This window comes from Condylura cristata, unplaced genomic scaffold (assembly GCF_000260355.1).
Source record: "Condylura cristata isolate star-nosed mole 26May11 unplaced genomic scaffold, ConCri1.0 scaffold00010, whole genome shotgun sequence".
Classification (NCBI taxonomy): Eukaryota; Metazoa; Chordata; class Mammalia; order Eulipotyphla; family Talpidae; genus Condylura; species Condylura cristata.
The window spans coordinates 10,439,453-10,465,943 of NW_004567111.1; the positions used below are offsets into that span (position 1 = coordinate 10,439,453).

At 34.8% G+C, this 26,491-nt stretch overlaps 1 protein-coding gene across 1 annotated transcript in view; it reads right to left on the reverse strand.

The window, feature by feature from the left end:
- Window positions 1-26,491, reverse strand: part of GPC5 (glypican 5) — a 1,027,138-nt gene that overhangs the window by 658,394 nt on the left and 342,253 nt on the right. Inside the window, exon 6 of the mRNA XM_004680070.2 lies at window positions 5,735-5,855. Within this exon, the coding sequence (XP_004680127.1) occupies window positions 5,735-5,855 (121 nt within the window). The remainder of the gene's footprint in view (window positions 1-5,734; window positions 5,856-26,491) is intronic.

The window sequence follows — 26,491 nt, forward strand, 5'->3', positions numbered from 1 at the left end:
AGAAAAAGAGGAGTGTGTGTGTTGGGGGGGGGGGGGGGGGAGTGGAAAGAACAGATATCTAGTGTGTGCAGAAAAGGGGAGCAATCAGCAAAAAGCTGGGGGCGTGGGAGATGATCGCACAGATCAGTCTAAACCATGATGAGGAGTTTGTCTTTAGTTTTAAAATGATGTTTGCATTTATCAGAGTCAAAAACACACCAAATAAAACTAAGTAGTGCCAAAAGGCTGGCAGTTGAGAGATAATAATTTTATAGTCAAGCACTTCATGCTTCAGGTTTTCTATCCCTGTAGACAGAACCTATCAGGAGACAAAGAACAAATCTCAATGTCCTTTCAACATGCTTTACAAACTGAAAGTTTGGTAGGTGGAAAGTTGAAAACATTTCCAATTTGAAAACATCATAATATAAGTTTTAGGAGTGCATCACTAAAATCAACACTTATGTTGATTTTAGCATTAAGTTCACCAAGTCTATACTATACTGCACTGTTGTCTCACTTTACCTGACCTGCCTAATCCCTTCATCATAATATTGCAAACATGTTAGAGCAGCAACTTCAGAGTGAATATATGCCTCACTCAACATAAAATGATTATACACTCTTTAAATAATACACATACATCATAAAATAAAACATACTCTTTAAATAATAAATTATAAATGGTCCACCCAAATCTCATTACTTAAAAAAAAAGTTAAAACTTTCATTTCCAGTTGATGGTACACTAATTAAAATGGTTGGGTTTCTACTGACAATTGATGTTTTGAATGAAATGGCCAATAGGGAGTCGGTGCCTTCTACCACACATACCTGAAAGCAACCTGCCATCACATTTACTCAGACAAACTAATTGTGGGATTAGCAGACCATTCAAAGGTATTGAGTGCATTGTGAATGTCTTCTTCTGAACTAGAAGACAAGTGAATGTGTTTGGATCACAACTGCATTACTCACACAAAATCAAGATGTGCCCATCTCTCTGGAATGTCAATTCTGTAAACCTGAAGATGTGACCTTAGCATGCGGGGCGGGGGGTGGGGGGTGTGCAAGGCAGAGGGAAGGAATCAGGGTACTATGGGGAATTCTTTGAGCAAGGAAAGGAATTAGTTAGAGGAGAAGGAAGTTCACATAATCAGCAGACTCCCAATGGTCAGAGAATTCTCAATTAGCCACGGACAAATCAATAATGATTGATGAGTTCTGTGCTGATGCTAAAAGCAACTAACAAGGGGGAAAATTCCTGAAATACATTTCATAGTTAAGGGTTTTAAGGAAAATACACTTGGCCAGGTTTCACTATTCAGAAATTTTTAGATACAAATATCTTTTAAAATTCTGTCAACTGCAGTATATATAAACACTGATCTTATGACTATTCACTGAAATTTAAATTACAACCTTATCTTAGTCTATCATAGCTTTGGAGTCATTAGTTATCAGATTGATATCCTAGGAACAGAATGGGAAAAAAGAAAAGGGGCAATTTTGCACATCCTTTTCTAGATAAAATATGAGTGATTTTTGTCTCTGCTTAAAGCCTGCAGTTTTTGAATATTGAAATGCCTATCATAAAATATTGACATATTTTGATTTTAAGCAAATGGTTATGATCATTGCTTTTCTCAGATTTAAAAATCAAATTTATTTTATATAAGAAGCCATCTTACTAAAGAAATTTTAGTCTTTCCATAAAAATGAATATTTAATAGATACTAATAATATTCTTATATGTATTGGAATTGTTAGGTTTAAAGAAATAAAATGTTACTTAAATCTACTACTTTTAACAACATTGTAAAGTTTATTGGTCTTGCAATAAAAGGCTTATAGAAAATTGCTGTGATATTACTTTTTATGTTTCATATAAATGTAGGTAATTTCTAAGCAGTGGGTCATTATCGTTCACAACTAACAGTATTCCACAGTTAGGGCTTTAACTGTGGACATCATTTTCTTAAAAAAAAAAATGATAGATGCTATTTAATGCGATAGATTGCTGAACAACTGTGACCTTTGCTGAAGAAATTTTCCCTATACAAACCTAGTCAATAGGAACAATAAGGCATTTTCAAATGAGCTTGCTAGGAGAGAACATCTGAATTAAAGTGTTCATACATTTCCTCACTCAAATGTACTAAGAAGAATCAAGTGCTGCTTCCAATCTGTTATCAAAGGTCAGAATTATCTGTTGCAAAGAATGTTCACGTTAACTCTTTAGGAAAGTCTTTCCCTTTAGAAGCCCCTTGCTGATTACTGATGATACCATATTTATCACAGGTAATTTTTTTTAAAGATTTATATATTATTTATGCATACAGAATGGGGGTGTAAGCAAGAGGTGCAGAGATGGTGAGAGGCTTTATCAGAGACAGAGTGGGGAGCAGAACAGGCAGATCAATGAAGTACACTGCTGAGGGAGGAGAGGTCTGCTGCACCATGTGGGTCACCTCCGGGGCCAGAGATCAAACTTATACTGAGTCGACTGAGGCTAGCTTGCAGTGCTGTGCCTTAACCCGTTACGCCACCAGCGAGGGCCCTATCACAGGTAATTTTTAAAGTACTGTCCATCTCAAGTATAAGTGGAGTATAGAATATTGCTGGAAAATACCTCTGAGCATTTGTACAGTGGAATTTTCAGAGAAAGAAGTTAGAATCACGTGTGAAGTAAAGCCTACATGACTTTCGTTTCCTCAAGGCTTCCTTTTCTATCAGAAGGACTTTAACATTCCACTGTATTCTCTGTGAATGAATCTATAAATCATTATAATCCATATAGTCTATTTATATCACATTGTCTCAGCAATATTTTTCTTGATATGATGTGACATAGGGGTTTCCCTAAATAATTATGTAACATTAGATGTGTTTTTGCAATGACTTTCCTCCAAGAAGCTTTGCAACTTTTACATATTTTCCAATCACAATTCTTCTTTGGTGCATGCTCAGAGGATACCAACCCCCCAGGGCATCACCCAGCTCAGACTACCCCTTCTCTAGGACCACTGCTTTCAGGGCTACTGTTTGCTTCATGTATGTATTTCTGGAATCTTCCCAGAGAAAAACTGAGTAATAATTCTCAAAATACTTAATATCATCAATGGTTTTAATATCTAAAGATATCTCTCATCAGGACACATCTAATATCAATCACTATGATCTTTGGCTCTGTTACTTTCATCTATTCTTATTCTTCAAGATCAATTTTCCATTTTGAAGCTAACATTAACTTTATAAGCCATTGATTATATTATATTATCCTTTGTCTATAGTCCTTAAAAGGTTTTCTGTTTCACATAGAATATAACCTGAACTCCATCTAAGGACAGCAAACCAGATTCCCCTTCATTCAGTTTATATCTATCTCTAGTCTTTACTCATTCTGTTCCAGCTACATTTTATTCCTACACAGTTCTTTGCATGTGTGGGTCCTCTACCCCAAATGCAATCCTCCCAAGTTTTCCCATGAATCCTCTCTTTTCTGATTCAGTATTAACCCCAACATTCCCCTCTGTGTGAACACCACTAAAACACTCTCCTTAAATACCTTTCCTTACTGCATTCTGGTTTGTTTATTTTATGACATGTCAATTACAGTCTTTGTATTTGGTTGCTTTTTCTTGGAATGCAAATACCATGAAAAACACATTGTATTTGCTTTCACACCACTACAATTTTAGTGCAGAACCAAGCCAGTAAGTGGGAGACCAAGAAACACCTGGTAGAATATTTTAAATAAATTATTATTTCAAGAGATGATTTTTCAAAGTAAAAGTCCTAGCTGATTGTTCAGAGACTCTCATGCCAGGAGTTATAGGGTAGAAAATGAGGAGCAATTCAATGGCTGGCCAAGAAGAAACATGTTTGCAGGCCAATATATGAAGCCAATTTTGGCAATAAATATGGATGACACTTCCATCTACTTAACACAGAAATTGAAAGAGTAAGAGAAAGATTTATTTATACCTATGACAACAGATAACATTTTTTTAGCATCAGATACACTTAGTATCCATCACAATAAAAGCCAGACCAATTAATCAAACACAAACAAATAGTCCTCTAAGTCCATTCATTAGATGACTCTACAATATATTTCTATTTCTGTTTCCTCACTTGCTTTGTATTAGACCTAAATTAATAAATTCTCACAGCAAGGTCCTCACTATAGATCCTTTTTAGACTTGACACTAGGGGGCTCTTTTAACTTTCCCTTGATTTTGATAATACAACAGCCACCCTGTGAGGGCGCACACATTCCCAGTCAGAAGCCTGTGAAATAAAAAATTTCTCTTCATCTCTAGGTGAGCAAGCTTAAGAAGAATATGTTCTAAGGCATTAAAGGTGAATATTTTAGTAACACCTCCAAAATACAACTCTCTGCTATTTTCCAAGAAAATCTAAATTTTAATCATATCACCCTAGTAGACTTTAAAAAGACAGACCTCAGAGGTAGCATTTTATTTGATATTCTCTTGTAGCCCTGGACTAAAACTTAAGCATGAGTAACTGGAGATCTGTACACTCATGTAAAGATGAAAGAATGGGACTCGATTTAACATGGAAGCTAAAAAAAGAAAAAGTGAGAGCATCTCCTTCTGTTTCCCTGAAAAGGATATAGCTTTAAAACCATAAAACAAGAAAGAGGAATGTCACTCTACCTGGGTGCCAGGTCGGTGGTGGAAGAGGATCCCAGAGTTTTAGTATTTCCTACATTGGGGTATCTACTTTTTAATTAGTGAATATGTTTTTCTATATCTGAGTATGGTGGTATATGTTGCAGTTCAATTCCTATAATCTATAATAAGATTATCTGTTTTCATCATGTATATATTCTATAAAAACACTCGGTTCTTATATCTCTGTACTCTCAAACTATATTCATGTGCTACTGCACCATCAGATATTTTATATGTCTTCCCAAAGTGACAAGAAAAATAGACAGTTTTCCTTCCTGCCTCCCTGGGGTTTTCCCCACTTTGGAGGCCACAAAATTTTGCTGTGTCTTCACAAGAGGAACCAATTAATATTACCACTCCTTTGATCTGTTAAATTCTGCATTAGACTTTGCAAATAATCTAGATCTACATATGATACTATGGTGCCATGAGGTGCAACCCAGACAATGGCATTTGTTCCCACTGCACATAGCATTATTAACTGCTCATGCAAATTCTATCACTAGATTAAATCATATTATTAAAGATAAAAAAGAAGTATTTCATAAACAATCCTTAAGAAATTACAAGCTAACATGCAAAAAAACAAAGTGATAGAGGAAATAAATATAAGAAAAGCATACTACTCATTTATGACTTTACTCTTATTGAAAAAGCACAAAAACTTTCACAGCCAGGCTCAAACTTTGCATGGAAAGTGATTTTGGCACCTTCCAATATCAGCTATGTATTTCCTTAAGAGTCACAGGAGTTTCTATGTCTATAACCTGTTTGTTGGGGACAAAACCTCAGTGGAGGTTCTTATTATTTACTGAAATCCAAAAGTTATGACTCATTGTTACAGACACAAATTTTCTACATATCAAAACACTGCTTCCATTATATACATGTAAAATCACTAGACCATGTGTCTCTAAAACCCAGATACAAGTACATTTTTCTAACACTCAATTTTCGTTGAGATTATCAAATAACATTAGCAAATTTATCATGTGTCACGGGAAGTAACCACTTCTTACTTAGCATGAGTGTACTGAAAGAGAGCCAGCACTTACCTGAATAACATGCTTCAGTTTATCAATAATCTGATTTATCACAGGATCAGTTCCTTTGACTTTGACCTCAGGATTTCCAGACTGGGCTTTGATTCCATTTCCAACCACCCGTTGAGTATAGCTAACAAATCAAAAAGTGAAAGAGAGCTGCTTAGTAACCTGGTAAAAGCATTACCTGTCACAAGTATTAGAACAGATTTGAATTCAGATATTCACTCATTTCAGATTATACAAAATGTATTTTTTCTTGAAACAGAACCTAGCACAGGTGCACTGTTTTCTGGTAAAATACTTAACAGCAAATGAGACTATTCTAATATTTTTCTTTCAGTGTATTTTCAATACTGTTTACCAACAGACGAAGGGAGAGTTCACATGCATTTTACTTTTGTTACCAATATCTGCTGAATTATACATTGGCCTGTATCTATATTATCGTAGTCAATTTATTTCATTTTACAAATATAGAGATGTCCCCAAAATATTTTAACTTATTACAATATAAAAATTTCTTTTCTCTCAACAGGTAAATAGGTCAATAGATAAAACAGCATACTATATATGTATATTAACTTCACAAGTCAAAATCATACATGAAAATTGGAAACATTTTTTGCATGTAGGAAAAGCAGTCTATTTCCACTAAAGTTTCCTTAAATAAGGATCTAATAAATCATTTTAGGTTCAGTGGGTGAATTCACAGGTGGTTAAAATCATGACAAGTAACTATCTCTCCCCACCTCAAAAATCACCCAATGCCAACTTAGTAGTCACACAAATAATTTAATTCATTAGTAACAAAGATGTGTTACTACCATATTCAAGTTCTGATCTAAGTGTCTTGGATTTGAGGTGTAAGAATCAATTTTGTCTTTACAATGTTATTTTCTAACTGGGAATTTAATATAATCTGTTCATACAGTCATTCACATATATTACTATATTATATATATATATATATATATTTATTTACTAGGATGCAGCTGTATGCTTATCCTTATTTTGCTGACAATGTGCTATAGCATAAAGACAAGTGAACAAACTGCAATGCTAGAGATGAAGATGTTCGGTGTCCTGGGTGTCAAGATGGGCATGTATGTCAAACGAGAGATGGGAATACCAGAGGTCACAGACATAGAGCATAGAGAGAAGTACATTTAGACAAAGCCATATGGAAAAAAGCTCAGGGAGATCTTAAGGTTTGAGGTAAAGATAGGTAGGTCTCAGGTTGTGTAGTTCATGCAAACTTCAGGGCAAAGGATGGAGACTCAGCAGGAGATGGCAAAGGATGCGAACAGATCCGATACTATCACACGACTAAGTATAAATGGGGGATAAGACATAGGAATCCATATACTTGCAGTTCTATCTACAGTGTTTAAGACTCTCTGGTAATCTGTTAGCTTACATAAAAGGATCACAAAAAAGAGACCTCAGACATTCAGCATTTTCACATTATTTCAACATAATTCTTCTTCCTTCTATTGGAACAGAACAGCACAATTATCCACAAGCATTGGCTGCATTCTCCACAGCAGAGAAAACTCAGAGCATAATAGGTTCTTCTGGTGGCTGCATGGTATTGTATGTGAAGCAAGTAAGTTCCAAGTAATAGCCAGTTCTTCTCAAGATCATGCATACCCAATGGCCAGTTTTAAAAAGTTGATCAAACAATTTTTGCTCGTGTCCTTCAAATGATAATAAATAGCTGGTATTCTTTTATATTATCATTGAAAATGACTGAATATCTTAATAATCTTTTTTATTTTGGCTAAAGAAACAATATAATTTTTACTTTTTATAAAATCTCAAATCCATTTCTTTAGTTAGAAACAAAAGGTTTGAAGTTTGGTGTTTCAGTGAATATTCGATACTTGGCAAGGCACACTAATAATAATAATAAAGACAGAGGCAATTATACATGTTCTATTAATATAAAAACATTTTAAGTTAGGAAGAATCAAGTAAACAATAAATAATAAGCTTCTGTTAGCTCCTTTGTGGCACCACTATATTTTTCTTCTAAATCTTTCAAACAGATTGCATATATGGTTCTTTTATTAATGTGCTGATTATTAAGAATAATCATGAATAATATGAATAAATAAATAGATAAATGTATTCCTATGACTCAGGCATTTTTCTAATTACTTTCCTTGGGGTTTGCCAATTCATCTTCATGATAATCACTTGTTGTGGCCATGGGGATATGCCTCATACATGTCAAAGTACAAGAAATTTAATTGACTTTGGGCACCCGCAGCTTAACTCTAAGATCTATTTCTGCATCAGTTCCAGTAATGACTGGGTACAGCAGGACCACTAAGACCGGTCTACTGCTGGAGGCCACAGGCTCTCTGACAGCCAATAGTGACTCACGCTGCCCTGAAGCCCTTGCTAACCATACCACAGAGTGTTCATCCTCCTAGAATATTCCACTGAGCTTTCCTCTGTTCCCTTATTCACTCACTTGGTCACATTCATCACCACTGATCTTGTGCCTTAACCTGATTCCTCCCCATTTTCTCTCATAGTCTTTCTCTTAATAAAATATGCTCTGTTTAATCCATGCTTGGCATACGCTTTTTGGAGGACCCAGACTAATATAGCACATAGTAATTGTACTATAATTATTCCCACTCTACAGATTGGGAATCTGAGATCTGAGTTAGTTAAACAACTTTCCCAAGGCAATACTGTTAAGTGTGCAGAATACGAAACCAGGGAAAGTGAGCTCCAACTATAATCACTGAATAATTAGTAATGAAAACTCCTGAAGCTAATTAATACACAGTAGAGATGTGATTACCTTGGTGTAAAGTATTGTTTATCTTTTGCTGTAACAGATATTTTCAAAGACCTCTCTGTCTAGAATGAGTTATTCAAAAATCTCCATAAATAGTTGTATATAATTGGCTAACGAGTGAAATAACAGTTATTGGCAGGATGAGAAGAAACTAACAGACTACACACTTGCCATTTGGTCTATTTTTCTAGAAACACAGACTGTGCAAACAATAAAAACTGAGACTCATGTCTTATTTTTTGTTAAACTGTTTACTGAATTCACAAACCAAAGACCATGAAATTATCTTTTAGGTTGGAGGAATGTTGTTTCATATCAATATAAAGAATTGTTGTTTTTGTTCATAATTATTACAGTTCATAGCAAAAAATGAAATAATACTAAATATTTAGATTAAAAACACCAGCATTATAATCAATCAAGAATATATTTCCAAGCAAGCATATCACTAAATTTTTTCAGGATGACTGTTCTTCTGTATCATTTAGATAAGAAAACATACTGCAAAGGAGAACACTGACGATACCAATGAAATATGATTGAAAAAAAAATCAGTTATTCTCTTCTGCTTTTGTAAGGTTAAGGTGAACCATAATTTGATAGTGGTACATGCATACCAGGATAGTTTAGATGAAAACAAGTGTTGCAACTGTAGCCCTCTCCCAATGTAGATGGAAAGAGAAATTGTATAAGCCACTATTTGACACATATACATAAGTTAAACATACCCTCTGCTCCTCTAATACACTCAACAATATTTATCAAAAGACAAGTGCAAGAAAGTTCAGTATACTTCAAATAAAGCAAATCTGAACATAGCCCAAATATCCATCAACACTGGCATGCACAAATCAAGACAGTGTCTTTATATAACAAACTACCACATAGCAATGAGAATCAATAAAATTAATTGAATGAGCATATAATTAATTATATCCAATTTCTTCTGTACTAAATACTGAATGAAGGAAGCAAGATATGAAACATATTCTATGACCCTGTGTACAAATGTTTAAAAATGAATCAATGATGTTCCAAATGATCATAAGTGGTATTCTAGGAGCTAATGTCTAAATTAAATGGAGTTTCTGGATTTCTAACATCATGTTCCTTGATATGATCCTAGATATACAGGAATGTTCACTTGGTTAAAAAAAAAATCCTAAAATATTGAATTATATGGTTAAGACTGATGGGAGGTGGGGAAGATTTGGAGATATTACTATCTGCATGCATTTCAACCTAAATATAGCCCGGTGTTCTTTTCCTTAATGTATATACCACAGACAAATTTGCATTGAGCCATGTCTAAATAGAAGATCCACATAGGTATTTTTAACCTGGGCTAAATGGCTTTGTCATCACTAAGTGAGTAATTTAGGAGCCTAGTTTAATATAGAAACTTACTCCCTACAGATGTTAATTTGCATGCAAAAAATACAGCATCTAAATTAAATAAGAATTTTTCTAACAAAAACTTTTCAAGTTTCTCTCATTATGAAATTTTAATAAATCATTAATCACTCTTTTCCTCCCAAATGTAAAGTAATGGATAAAACATTCCAAGAACCCCTACTGAGGCTTCTTGATTTGAAAAATTGCTCACATTTCAATGAGAAAGAGGAAACAAAACACAAAAAATCAGAGAGGCAAATTTTTTTGTTAGCGAAGTAATATACCCACCATCTGTGCTTATTTCTTCTAAGCAACTGTGGTAATGGATGCCAGCAGTTTAATAGGGATACTCGCTCCCTGTGTACCACTCATTTTTCATTAACATGGAAAAAAGCAACACTGATATAGTTGCATTCCATAGAAATGCTTTAAAATGATGATTAACAAGATTCCAGTTCTCTGTGTAGAACATATGAAAGGGCATTTCTTCTAACTTTACTAACATTACTAATGGAAACCCATGCCAAGCCCTATTGTTTTAATCTCACTTTACTTAACATGCGACATCATCTGATACAAAGTCAAATCAAAAGTAAAGTATCTTGATGTGCACTCATAGAATTTCAGGGTAGAAAATAACTAGAATCTGAGCATGGATTCATTACAAATTCCTGAACAACGTGTGTTTTAAAAGACTTTGATAATTCCACTGAGATTGCACATGGGATGAAGAAAGCACCTCACTAAGCACTATCTCTTTTGACCATTATTTTCATCTATGTTGAAGATCAAAGATGAGACAGGGACTCTTGTTAATGGTAATAATAATAGTAATAACAGATATATTTTCTTTTTAGTTTACAAATATTTAATTTATTCTTTTTTAGGTGATTTGGTTAGGTGATTATATATCAAAGTCCCTCCCATTTTAGAGTTTTGAGTCTCCTAATATACAGGAAGCAAAACATTCAGGTATCTTTGGCCCTGATAAATACGGGAGAGGTGTTTAGGAAAGAGTGTTGTGTGCATATGCATACACACACGCACAAACACACACACACACATATGTGTGTGTCAGTAAACCTCTTCTTCAAGAGAAACTTACATTTCAAATAATTTCTGGACCTCCTTTCTTGGTTCTGGTAGCAAATGTGAAAGAGCCCAGAGAGATTTGGGTTTTCTAAGTTTCCCCAAACACTTGGTTAAAACTAACTAGCATTGTTAATACTTTGTGTACAGGTGGCTTCTATCTAGCACTTTCCTCTATCCTGAAGGTTTTATTCTTTGAAATCTCAGAACAGAATGGAGTCATATGATTGATTTTATGTGCCAGGTTTATGGGAATAACCTTTCATGGTAGGAAAGAGGCTTACAGGGGATTTAGAGAATGGAGACATCTGTAAAATCAATTCAAAATGATTAAAACTTTTGTGATTCCACTATCTCCCTTCAATTAGGAATCCACAAACTATTTCTTGACTTAATCTCATTCATTTATTTATTTATAATCATAATGCCTAAATTTGAGAACTATGTTTGTAACTTAAACAATGAAGTCAAGCAGAATTAATGGAGATCTTACTGTGGTCTCATTATTTATATATAACTAATTTCCTACCGAGAATATTGTATTTTATATTATGGTTACCACTCATTACTATTATTTTAAGGTAATGTTATGTCTGTATATCAACCACAAGTAATATTCAGCAGATCACAACAATTAAATAGCACATGATTAGAAAAAAAATAGAAAAAAGAACTCATTAGAGATTGGTTGTTAATCATTATATTCTATGTCTTCAATGGGTAAAGTATATACACTAGTCAGTGAATTATAGGTAAGCAGCTTCATGACATTTTATAAAATATGAACTTGAAAAATGATATTCACATATGAAAAACTAGAAACAGTATATGCAAAATTAGTGTGTTTAAGAAGCTGCCACTTCAACAAATGTAAACTACCGAATCAAATATATATTAAAAATGAACTTTCACATTCAAAGAAAGATAGTACATTCCTTAGTCTTCTCCTTAGCTATTTCTACAGTCTTTCTATGAAAGGGTAAATATAGCAAAAGCTGATTTTATAATTTTAAATGTTTGAGTTAAAAAAAGCAAAACAAATAATAAAAACTGTGGTTTGCTTTATCATTATCTGCATTTAATTCAAAGTAACTGTCAACTTTAAAATAGTTTTAAATCAATTGCATAGAATGCTATATGAGTTAAAAAATAGTAAACCAACTTCCATTTCCAAATTAAATTCTTCTCAGTAAATAAAGCTATCTTTCATGGATCTATGGTGATTGATAATCACCACTTTGCACTAATCTTCTGTCTCAATTCACTGTTTGATATAAATACATAAAAGCAAATGTTATGTAGGGAGTAATTATTATCTGAATACTAATAAATTAAATATTACTTTGAGCTCAAAATGAGTCAAAATCACTTAGGGTATAAATTTCACTTAGCCACTCTTTTATTAGAGATATTACTAAATCCTAAGAACCCTAGAACATTTTGTACTTTTTCTAAATATAACTGACACCAATATTAATTTCTACTGATGATATATCTTATGTACAATACTTACTACACTTCAAATATGAAACTTCTACTATACTCAAAAATACTTTAAAATTGTCGCAAGATTAAAAAAAAATCTTAAGATTATCAAGACTGCATGTAAATAAAACATGCAGGTATTTCATAACAATACAAAACATGAAAAATATAGAGAAAAAGAATCTCTGAGTTTCAGAGTATACCAAATAATTAAGGACTACCATAACAAATAAGCACAAGCTCTGGAAGTCAAATGGCTAAAATAAAGATATAAAAGGGCCTTTCCCTCTGAAGTCCTATGGAGAAATTCCGTTTATCTCTCCCTAGTTACTGGTGACTCCCTATAATGTTTTGGCTTTTTTTTTTTTTTCTTTTGGCTTGTGGCTGCATTATTCCAATTTCTGCCTCTGTTTTCACATAACCATCTTCTCTGTGTGTCTGTGTGTCCTTTTAGTCACTCAGAAGGGCACTTTCCTCGGATGACTTCAACTTTCAGTTTAATTACATTTGCAGAGACCCTTTTCCAAACAAAATCATACTGAGGTTGTAGATGGACATGACTTGGGGGAAATACACTATTCAACCTAATACTGGAGCGTTGCAAAGAGGTGTAAAATTACATGAATGAAGAGATGCTTTCTTCTGAAATTCAATAAATCATAGACTTCATATAAGCCTAGATCAATGAAGTCATGTTTGCTTTTTTTCTCAAGGAAATTTGTATTTACAAACAGATCTTTTAAATTATCGATTTGGGTTTTTTTCCAGTTTATTAAAGTGGCCTTAAAGGAAATATTTTAATCAGCTTTGGAATTCTTTAACATGTCAGAACTAGCATTTCCTGTATTTCCAGTGACTTCCACCTTCCTAGCAAAGTAACTAATACTGTTGATAATATGTCCTAACTTCATACAGAGGAAATACATGTTTTAAAAAATGTGTTCTCTGCAGCAATGGCCCAACCACCTGCTGTGAATGCAAAAAGTTTGCTAAAAGCTTTGAAAGGCTAGTTTATTATGAAGGTTTTGACAGCTGAGGCTTTAGGGACCCATATAAGCACACAGAATAAATTTTAATCACACTAAATGCTAATGTAGGAACAAGACTGTGACAATATTCAAATGTGACTAATTTCATTGAATTAGCTATAGTCATTAAGCTCAACTCAGTTGTTCAAATTTATATAAATGCCTCAAAAGAAATAATTAGGCTTTCTGTTTTCAGTTTCTTATCTTTTGTTAACGCATAATAGTGAAACAATGTTTTAACCGAGACCTTATTATTATTCTCTGAGTAATCAGTTCTGTTGTTTTATCACCATCAAATTTGTGATCGCTTTTAGCAGGTTGCTGAATCTAGCACTCTGCCTTCAAGAAGAAATACACCTATATCAGGAATATAGTACTTGGCATTCATCTCTCGTCCTAGTAGATTTTTTTGTCTGCCTTTGGTGACAATGACATACATTTAGAGTTGGAAAGGATCTTAGAGGTCACCTAAGCATCATTTAAAACAAATGGAGAGGTATGTTTATTTCATCACTTTGTACTTATGCACTGTATATTTCCAGAAACGCCTTTGAGACAGCTTGTAATCAAAGGCATCACCATTATAAAACAAGGACAAAATGACAGAATAAAGAAAAAAAGGAAGTGACAATTATCAATAGAGAAGGAGACCCAGGGAAGGAGATATTACACTTCAGCCCTAATCCTATTAGAAAAAGCCAAGAACACAGAATTCCAAGAGATCTTATTAGCTGGGAAAGTATTATCTGTATATGTCAGTGGCTGTTTTTTGGTCTCTCTAAACTCTCAAGCAGAATGAACATGCCCTTTAGTAACAGGACATGAATAATATAACAAAAATATGGCCCTGCCTGGTAGCACAATAGGTTAAAGTGAAGCTATCTGAAGCCACTGCAGCACAAATTCAATCCCCACCCAGGGAGCTGACTCACATGGCACAGCTGGCCACTCCTGTCTCACCAGCTGCTCCCCTCAGCAGTGTATTTCAGTCAATCCATCTGTTCTGTTCCCCATTCTGTCTCTGGTGAATTTTCTCAGCACCCCCACACCTCTGGCCTGTACCCTAGGTCTTATATGCATAAATTAATAAATCTTTAAAAAAATTAATAATTTTCAGCAGCAATTTCAAAACATTCCACATGTAATTACATGTGAACCTTTTCTATATGTATTGTTAAAAGTTGCTTTTGTGATAAATAATAGTTCTGAGTAGATAGTTCAACTGGCCTGGGTTATCTAACTTGGTAAGAAATTTAGCCTTAGAGAACAAAGAAGAAGAGAGGATTACTATATCCTTGACTTTACTTTTGCTTTTAATTAATATTTCATTTTGCCTCTCATGGAAAATACATTCTCTGGTTAATATATTGAAGCACCATAGTGAAAGAATCTCAAGATGAAAGTGCTGTGAAATAAATCACAAAGACCAGGTCCAGTGTGAAGAGACATGGAGCCTCCGTGCTCAGACACAACAAGCAGAAACTCTGCGAATCCATAGGTCACAGAGATGAGAGCTGGGACCACAGTCACATGACAGAGAAATTTTATCTGCAAGGATAAATCTTTCCGAATAGATTCACCAGTCCTACCTTTTGCGGCATTGTTTTCAATTAAAAAAATAAAAAAGAGAGATTTCTTGAGCCCACAGATGATATTTAAATTTTGAAAAGATGTGTATTGACTTTCCTTAATGAAAACAACCTTGCAGTGAATAATTAGTATTTAGATAACAATTAGAATCTGCACACACCAGCTTTCATGCCTACTTTTACTCTTGTCTCCCATTCTAACTTAAGGTTCTGCTAAATATTTCCATGTTGTTGTTTGTTGGTGCAAAATAAAAATTAAGAGGAGTTAAATCATAGTTATGATGAAAAGGAAGGAAGAAGGAGTGGGAAATAACTAAGCTTTCTGTCCTTGTCTCATCTTAACTGCACTGAGGCCAAACTTTTACAATCAAACTGTCCTGAGAAAATAATGCACTTGTGTAGGAGAATTTATTTTTGTCCACATGCATATACGAGAAAATTGCTTCTCCAGCTATTTCTTGGAAAACCCAGTTGTATTTTTTCCGAAACAGCTGGACTTAGTTCCATAGTCAGAACTACATGTGCCTAGAGACCTTTGTTTCTAATAGCTGTGATTACCCTAGGAACACACTTGGCTGACTCAGTATATGAACAATGTACATCCCCAAAATGCAGAATATTTATGTTGGCCTCCAGAGTCATGTAGAATGGATGATTAAGCCCAGATGAACTAGATATCCCATACTTCTAGGAAAGTGTGGCCAATCTCCCCCATGCTTGCTCTATTTTCCCTCTTTCAGTTCTTTAAATGATTTCTACCAGGTCCCTCAGGGTTGAAACACTTCATTCTCCCTGCCTGGGAAGTTCTATCCCTAGTTTTTAAAATGATGGGTGAGCTCAATATGGTATAGACACATGCTGGTTTTCAATATAGCACAACTGAAACTTACATAATGCTATCATCCAAAGTTATGTCAATAAAATTTATTTTCAAAGGACCATATAAAATTTTGTTTTAGAGGAGGAAAAAGGATTACTGTAGGGGTGATTAAATTAAGGAATTTTGAGCTAGATCATCTCTGGTGGATTATCTGTGAGGATGCTCAAGCAGTCGTGTGCATCGTTTATGCAGAAGGCACTAAAATTTACTTACAGTTCCAATGTTTCTTTGTGTTTCATTTAGTTCATCTGATTATTTTCTCAGACCCATCCCTGGTTATAAAAAGGGAAGGGAGGAGAAAATGGTGGGTGAACAGGGAAATTGCTAACTGATCGAACTTTCAGTCACGACCTTCATATACACGTACACAGACTGATTCTCAAGGAGTAATTCAACCTGAAATTCAGTTGAATTGCAGCACTACTTCAATAAAAGAAAATGTGGGCACCCAAGACAATCAATCCTAGATAGGTAGATCGGATTAGTGACAATTTGATTCTGACCCATTGACCCAAATTTTGGACTTTTTTTTTTTTAAAGATTTATTTATTTGTGCATACAGAACTGGGGTACAGGCCAGAGGCTCAGGGGCGGTGAGAGGCTTCACCAGAGACAGAGCGGGGAACAGAACAGGCAGATCGACAAACTACACTGCTGAGGGGAGCAGCGGGCGAGTCAGGAGAGGTCTGGCTCGCCATGTGGTCACCTCCGGGGCAGGCGGGAATCGAACTCATGTGGAAGCGGCTTTAGATTCTCAGTGTTGTGCTTCAACCCGCTGCGCCACCAGGGAGGGCCAAATTTTGGACTTTTTAACTCTAGAACTGGGAGTGCATACATTTCTGCGGTTTTAAGTCCCTCTGAGGTCTCTAATCAGTGGACTCACATGGAACTAACTAACCTTCCAATGTACCGACTCTGAGGACCCCTATTGGGGGCTAAAGTTTGTTTTCCAGGAAACAGGTATCGTGCCTGGAACTAAGTCGCTCATCGTGCTCTCATTTGCATGGTGCCTCTAGTTCTCTTCTAGACTATAAACTTCAGAGGTCAAGTAGTATGTGTCTTACTCATCTTCTAGTTCCAGGTTTAACAAAATGGCATACTTATGCTCAGCACACTTGTTACCTGAGGGAATATATGACTGACACAAAAGTAAACAGACTAATAAAAAGACTTTCAGGAACTGGTCTCCATAGATGTTATGAGTCATTCTTAAACATTCCTGAGTGTGGTGACATGAAGGTGTAAGTTCATTTTAATGCAAATTTAGTCCAATTTTATCTGGTCCAATTTTACATAACCCTGGACGATCATCTGCCATGGGGTCCCGTCCAAGTTTTCGGTGAAAAAAAAAAGAATTAAAAGAAACAGAGCAGACAACATGAAGCCAAACACTGAATATGAACATCAAAGCTCAATGTGGTAGGACCGTTAAGTTGTCCTCTCCATATTTTATTTCATAAAGTAGAAGAATTTCTTCTGTATAAAAACCACGCAGTATGGTGGCTGGTTGGCATGAACCTGGGCTCTGAGCCTCAGAGTCGGGCTGTTTTCCTCCACACCTGTAGCCTGCTTTGTGAGGGGCAGAGACTGGCTTTCCGAAAGAACTCTTAGAGCAGCTTCCTAAGAAGACTGAAGCAACAGTCAAGGAAAAGGATGCCTCAGGGTCTGCCAAGCCCTGGGGAGTAGTTTCCTTAAGAAAACCTTTGATTAGGGGAGAGAGTAGAACTTCCAAGGTGCTAGAAAGAATCTATGACCCCAGTGATTCAAGTCTTAGTTACACAGTTCTCTCAAGTTCTTCTCTCCATCTACTGCCTCTCCCCAAATTATAAAATCAGTCTCTTTTCCTTTTTATTTTCTCTTCTCCATTTTCCATTTTGTCAGTTAGAACGATGGGTTTTTAATGACATATAGGGAACTGTGAAGGGAGATTATAAAGCAAAATAGAGAACCACTTATTTAAAAAAAAAATGGCCTGCATCATACCCACAGGCTATTTCGGATTAATTTCCAAATAAAGTGAAGCTGTCTTTCATCACCCCACCTAGAAAGCGATACATGCAGTATTTACAAATATCACTCATTCTTGCCCCATCCCCCACTCCACTATACAAGCATGTTGAACACTACTAATATGCTTTCTGCCTTGAACCAGACAGGATATAGGAAGTAACCCCTTAGTCGGGGTTGACTTAGTCCAGTAAATCCTCGCCAGCTGCTAAGAGGAACTGTGCATATCCACTTACTCCAGTTTGGAACTAAAAAAGAGCCTAGCCATCCTCTCAAGGAAAAATGAACACATCAATGGAAAAATGACACCTACTGAGTGTACAAAACTCTATTGTGCAATAAATATTGCTACCTTCTAGCTAAAGAGAGTGAGGACAATATAATAGAGGACCCACCCCCCAACACACATAAGCCTCTAAATCATGAGAAAAAAGGGAAAGGAAAGGAGTATTATGTTGAAAACTCAGTGAGCTGGGACTCAGGGAGCTGGATGGAGAATATCCTTATATCCATTTATTGTCTATTCAGAAGAAATATTTATAAAATTGCTTTAAACTACATAAACTATAGAGAGTATGTAGAAATGCAGGCCATTTATGGAACAGGGGATGAACATTATAATGATAAAATAGGCCCAAATGGAAAAATGGAAGAGAGTTGAGCTTAGGAGACTTTCATGAACACTAAAATAGAGCGGCAGGACGCCAACTGCAATGGAATCCATGGAGAAGAAAACCGATATGTTGAATAGCTGTAGTACAGGTTGACTCAGATTCTAGGGGGAAAGAGAAAAAGTTTAAAAACGAACCAAAGATAGTGTATGAGTGTGCCAGAAATCAGTTTTAATGCCAACTGCATATTTCTTATTATAATTAAGAAATAATCCTATACATGAGAAAGAAATGGGAGCAATTCAATCTGCACCAATAACCACAGGTATGAATGAAATATAAGAGTAAAAGGTCTTAGGACTTATCAGCATACAACTGAGGTAGAAGCAATGACAAAAGGCTGATGATTTGCCCATATTTAGGCAAAACTAGTCAACCTCAAAAATGAAGAAAATGTGGGGGAGGGGTGTGTGTGTGTGTGTGTGTGTGTCTCAGGCAACAAATTTAATCCTTCAAAGTAAAGAAATGGAAACAGAAATCCTTCCTGAGGGGAAAAAAATAAAAGACTATGTTTAAGTCCTCTATAAACGAATTGCTGAAGTTCTTAGATTAAGAAACAACAAATGCTGCAGTTATAAATTCACAAAATGTATCTGAAGTTTCCAAAAGCTCAATTTTAAAAAAAGTAAGGTGTTCGGCCCTCCCTGGTGGCGCAGCGGGTTAAAGCACAACACTAAGAATCTAAAGCCACTTCTGCATGAGTTTGATTCCCACCTGCCCCGGAGGTGACCACATGGTGTGGCAGACCTCTCCTGACCCGCCCGCTGCTCCCCTCAGCAGTGTAGTTTGTCGATCTGCCTGTTCTGCTCCCCACTCTGTCTCTGGTGAAGCCTCTCACCGCCCCTGAGCCTCTGGCCTGTATCCCAGTTCTGTATGCACAAATAAATAAATCTTAAAAAAAAAAAAAAGTAAGGTGTTCTTTTGCATATTTAATTGGTGATACTCAGTGAATTACCATTAAAAATCACCATACTGCTGCAAAGGGACTACAAAGATTACACTACCATCCTGGCAAAATGCAAACCATGGAAGGGATGAAATTGTCAAGACTAACTAGAATCAAGAAGGGAAGCAAAGACTCCAAATGGAGACAGAATATTTCTACTTCATCAGACAAAAGGGCATCCTATAAAGGACACATATGATCCAAGACTCAGGAGACCAAATCTTCGAGACACAAGTCCATCATTTCTTATTTCCTTTAAAACAACACCGCATATCTCTTGGAACCCGCAGCACAGCCTTGGAGATTTGAGATTACCTGATCATTTCAGAACTGATGTTTGACATAACACTGACATGCTGAATATTTTCCTTTAGTCACAGGAGATCTCCAGCCTCAGAAATCGTAAGTCAAAGGAGCATAGACTCAATAAATTCCTTGTTATTGAGTGGTTTGTTTTTGCTAGGTAATTTATGGAAAATTAGCACAAAATGACAGCTCTGATATGGTGTACGAATACCAAGCAGATGAGAAACTTGAATATTATTACCAACATGAGATAAGAAGGGCAGTCAGAAAATAAAGGTCAAATGAAAGAATCAGCCTAAGTTTCTATGTAATGTCAAATCTGAAATGCAATTTCAACAAAAGTCTAGGCAAAGGTAGTTTGGATGGTTTTAGTTTGTTTGTTTTTTGGCCTAAACTATATGATGAAATTCTCTCCAGCTGAAAATATGTATTGTTTTTAAAATCCTAATACAAGTTCAATACTTTTGACTAAATAATTTAAACTTTAGTAAATCAACAAAATAGTCAAAGGATTAAGAAATCCATCATGCCATTGTTTGGGTGACCAAAATTAAAAACAATGGAAATATTATAGCAAATTATGGCAAATCTATTCCAGGAAATCACATACTCACATCATAATTATCTACAAAATATTGACTGACAAAAGGTAGGTCTGGCTACACTACACTAAAATGACAGAAGCTGTATTAAAACTGTTTATGGGCTATTATTTAAGCCATAAAAGATGTAGAGGTCAAGATATTTTATTATCAAATCTTTTAAATGTAGAGAGATTATAACGGTATTGTCCATTCTGACAGTGAAGGGTGCTACTGACCTATAGCTTAGAAAAAGGGGTCTAAGTTGTGAATTTTCTAGAGACAAAGGATAAGGGAGTTTCCTTATTGCTTCATCAAATAGTCTTCATTGCTGGTACAAATGTTGTTAGTATGGGTAAAATTCAAGTACATTATAAGCAATGTGTCTTGGGATTTTGAGTAATGTGCTCAGTTAATCAACATTATAATCACAAAGATAAATCACTAGCCCTTTAAGTAGACTACAATGATAATTTTAAGACTTGATATGGTTGAGTTTTCCCCTTAATTTCTTATATGTTATATACTATCTCATCATGCTTCATTTTAGTAGAAACCCCTTAAGAGTAATAAATTAAGGCTCAGAACAAAAATTGCTGTCATTTGTTTAAGGATTTTTACCTACCCCTTTTCTAATGAACCATTTTCTTATTCTCAATGCATTTACTACTGTATAGCACATAAAGGAGTTCTTCATCTTTAGGGTGGTAGCAATTGTTATAGTGTGAAAAAGAGCAAACAGATATTCAAATTACTTAGGTCTATTTGTATATTTGATATGGTATTTCAGACCATATAACAATGGGGACATCCAAAAAAGTGGGATCAAGCACTCTTACTCACTAAGATAACACTATGAACATAAAGTCAAACCTAGGGCTCATTCTTTAGTACAACTGGTTCCAAAATAGAATTCTCAATATTAACATTTTGATTGAAGTCTTTAAATGGCTAAAAATTGGCATTACATCCATATTTAAGGACAGTAAAGTGTATTACTGTCCATGTCACTACATAGCTGAAAATTCTGATATTCATTCATCATCTTTTCCTTGCTCACTATCCTTTTCTAAACATCTTGCAATTCCATCTTTCTATTCCATCCTCATTTCATCATTGTCCTACCAAAAACTCAATATTCTTTATTCCTCACTTCTGCTTCCCATAATTTTATAAAGCATATTTTCTCTCCTATGATTTGTGAGCTATAGACATTTTTCTTTTATTTCTTTTTTTTTTTTAAAGATTTGTTTATTTATGCACACAAAACTGGGATATAGGCCAGAGGTGCAGGGACAGTGAGAGGATTCACCAGAGAGAGAGAGGGGAACAGAACAGGCGGACTAATGAAGTACAATGCTGACAGGAGCAGCGGGGAGGTCAGGAGAGGTCTGCTGTGCCACACAGGTCACCTCCGGGCTGGGATAGAACTCATGCTAAAGAGGCTTTAACTTTGTAGTGCTGTGCTTTAACCCCGCCATGAGGGAGGGCCCCGTTTTCCTTTTTAATGTTCTAGAAACTAGCTTTGTCCTCTGATGGAGTTTATTTTACTTAGCTCATCATTAAAAGAGAAGAGGATTCAGGCCATGCCTGTGACAAGAAGGGTTTCCAACTTAATCCCTCACCACTTGTCTCCTGAATCACTCTTTCTTTTGTCTGATACTTCAACCAGGACTAGTTAAACTCTTATCTTTCTAATTCACTAATTTAATAGTCTACGACTAACAAATGGTTATGTAAGGATATTAGCTTCAGTGGAGTATCTCAGGTTCAACAACTAGGTTATTTGGTGATATAGCCATAGAGAAAAGCAATTGAAAACAACTTTTAGGCAGAAATAATACAGATTCAACTGAGGAAAACAAGTAGGCTTGACTACTGCAATAGGTACCCCAACTACAAGGACAGCATGAGGCAAACATCTTGTTTGAAATATCAGGTAAAACAGGCAAACAAGTTATTGAAGTTCCAATTGTCTTTTTTTTTTTTAATGGTGAATACATTTTCACACTTGTGTATCTACTGATTTATTTTATTTTTTAAATTTTTAAAATATATTCATTATATCATTCTTCATATATGTACACTGTATAGTTTCCCCATGAAATTCCCACCACCAATTCACCCATGCAACACCACCATAGTCCCTTGTGCCCCTGTGCTCACCCCAACCCTGTCCTGGTCCTTCCTTTTCTAAAACAAAAACAAAACAAAACAAAAACTATAATAAAGTAAAAATCAAAAGCAGCATCAGAGGACTATGGGTTAGAAACATTCTGTAGGGGTGAAGGAGGGAGAAGGACCAATTGTCTTTCAAAAGCCATGACATAGGGCCCTCCCTGGTGGTGCAGTGGGTTAAAACACACACTAAGAAGCTAAAGCCACTTCAGCATTGGTTCCATCCCTGGCCTGGAGGTGACCACATGGCACGGCAGTCCTCTCCTGACCTGCCCGCTGTTCCCCTCAGCAGTGTACTTCATCGATCTGTCTGTCCTGCTCCCCACTCTTCTCTGGTGAATCCTCTTACCACCCCCTGCACCTCTGGCCTGTACCCCAGAATAAATAATTTTTTTTAATGACATAAAATGAGTCTGGAGACTCACAGTAACAGGTAAATACGACCTTCATTGACTTGTCAATCTAAGCATCATCTATAGTAAGATAATTAAAATCACACAACACCTGAAAGAATGTAATGAAAAAAAAATTACAGCCTCAACTCAAATGCAATAACTGAAATCCATTACAAAGAACATCAGGAAACGTAAATCTATGTATTCCAAAATGAAGAAATAAAAAAGAAAGAAGAGGAAAAGAAGGAGGGGGGAAAGGAGGAGGAGAAGAGAGGAATATGTGATGAAGAAAGAAAAGGAGAAGGAAAAGGGGAGAGAAAGAAAGGAGGAAAAGAAAACAAATAGAAATCTCCATTTGTGTCTTGGTAAAGGAAAGCCTGAAAGTCTTTCCCTGACACAGCAAACACTTGATAATAAAGACAATACAGAAATCTGAACCTGATTTTGAGGGAAGGAATGTATTAAATATTAACTTCCTGGCTTTGATGGTTGCGTTATGTCTTCATTGTGCTTATGTGTGAGACACACATCTATTTTGTGTATGTATGTGTATATATACCTACCTCTATATAAGAGAAACTTACATGCATATGTATTATTTATACAGAAATTTGTATTTGTAATAAATGTGTACTGTAAATGTTTGCAGAAAATACAAACTAAGGCATTTAGGATTTTCCTAAATTTTAAGATGAGGATTTTCCAACCTCACCACTATGATTCCTGACATTTTGAGCCAAATAATTGTGTAGGCTGGAGGCAAAGTGTGAGGTGCTCTTGTAAATTATTCTGTATTTAGCATATTCCCTTAAAAAGGATAAACAAAATTTAAAAAAAATATTTTTAAGAAAAAGGGAAATCATAGTCTGGGATAACATATTCAAAATCTAGCCAATAAAATCCTTTTATCTGAACTATGTATAGAAATCTTACCAGTCAATAATAAAAGGCAATCAAATTTGGAAATAGCCAGGAGTTGTTCTGAACATGTACTTCAAAAAAGAAGTCATAGACAAGGTCAAGATGCACATAGAAATGTGTTCAGTATCTTTAATTATGTGCAAAATGCAAAATGAAACCCCACAGAAAAAATACTTCACACTGTGGAACAAAAAAACAACAACACTAAATGTTGATGAAAGCATGAAGCAACTCAAACTCTCAAAACAGAGTACACATATCTTGAAGCTGTTACAGTTTCTACAAAGTTAAACATTCAAATATTCTATTATTAAGCAATTCCACCCTTAAGCATTTACACAATTGAAAGAAAATATGGCCACAAAAGCATTTTCACACAAATCTCTGTAGAAGCAATACTAAAACACCTGGTATATTCATACAATGGAGAACATTTCAATAACAAATATAATAAACTACTGATCAGTGCAACATATGAATGGATTTTTTAAAAAGCATGTCAAATAATAGTAGCAAGACAAAATTTTAAATCCAAGAATACATTTAACAAATATATGGTGACAGACTGTAGATATGTGTTGGCATTGGGATTTGGAAAATAACTAGACTAGAGAGAAGATTCAAGGGTGTAGAAACAGTCTGAATTTTTTTATGCTTTGATTACATATGTGTAATACTTCTCAAAACTCAACATATTGTATATTTCAATAAATTTCAAGATAGTTAAATTTTTCTACAATAAGAGAATGTTGCAGAGGATCAAGGGTGTCTTGGTGGTAGGGTATGGTGGGGTAACACACATTAGAAGAGGTGCGAACCTAGACCTCTGAGTCAGTGTTGGCAACCAATGTTACCTTAAGCGAAAAAAAAAAATGCAAAATAAAAGTTCAAGTAATTATGAAAAACTAAAAATTGAAAACTCATTTATAACTGAATCATTACAGAAAGCACAGTACCTGGACAGTAGTTCACACAAGTATCTGAGGCTTAGAAGCATCAGAATCTATTTTATGTTATTAGAATTAAGACAATTAGGAATGACATTATACCAAAAGATTTATTTAAAAAAAAAACTGATACTTTACCTTTATTGATGGCCTAGTAAAAAATTATCTTGGCTGAACAATACAATTTTTTAATCCATACATTTACTTTACATTACTGTAGGGTTTCCCATTTTGATTATTATTATTATATCCCATTTAGAATGGTGCTACTATTTCACAGTAGAAAGTACAGTAATTAGTAAAAGGTAAACACTCCTCACACTATTATAACTAATTTTCGACAGCCCTATTATATCAGGGAAGAGTAACCAATTTTATGTGCAGGTTTGAAAATAGATTGCACAGTTGTAAAAGCTAGTGGAAAAGCACACATTTTACAGACATTTCTAAGGAAGATTAAACAAGATTTCATTGCTTAGATGTAAAACTATACTGTTAAGAGCTGAAAAGTCACTGAAGTTTGAAGTTGAATCTTTTGCTTTTCTTTATTTCCTCTTCTATGGCCTACTAGAAACTAGTTAAAAAGCATGTTAAAAAAAATCTCTCTTTTATCCTTCTCTATATGATCAACCCCTTTAACCCAATTTATACCCTCTCTTCTATCTAACCCCTCCCCTCTGGTAACTACTAATTTATCTCAATAAAAAAGTATATTTTTGCTTTATTAGTTCATTGGCTTATTTGTACTTTAGTGATGAACTTAGTAATCAGTATATAAATATGTTGATTTTCATTGACACACACACTAAAAAGTACATAATGTTAAAATGCAATGTTTCCTCAATTAAAAAAAAAACTTTATAGAAGATAGTCTTTCAAGATCTACTATTTTTCTTCTCAATTTTGTCATCAAATTTTTCAAGTTTTATAAATAGAGTTTAAAAATGGGATTGAAATAACAATTCAAGTGAAAATTTGAATAAATACTTCAATTTGATCATTTCAATATATCAATTTGATTATTAATATATCAACTCACATTTCTAGGCTATGTACAATAGTTAACATCTTAAAGCACAGACAAGATTCAACTGCGTCTCAATAAGTATTGAATATTATCTTGACAATTACATATAGCAAGTTTATACAGTAAATTATATTTTTAACAAATTTTGAAAATACACTGGTCAATAGATATGAAGATTTAATTTCACATGTATCTTTAACACGTTAAAAGGAGATTAAACATTATGAGTTTTTATTTTAAAAAATTTAATTCATAGTATAAATTTACTGAGAATATTTGTTCCTTAACCTTTTTTGTTTTGGAATTTATAGTATTTTTTCTTATAAAGCTAAGTCTACTCTTCTAGCTAAACTGAAAGTAATATAATTTAACCATTCATGATTTAATTTGCCATAACATGACCTAATTATATTTATCTATCTCTCACTTTACTTTTATCTGTTTGATCTAGAACACTAGTACTTATTCATGGCTCAAACCATAAGGGGTAAGAAAGCAGTGGAGTA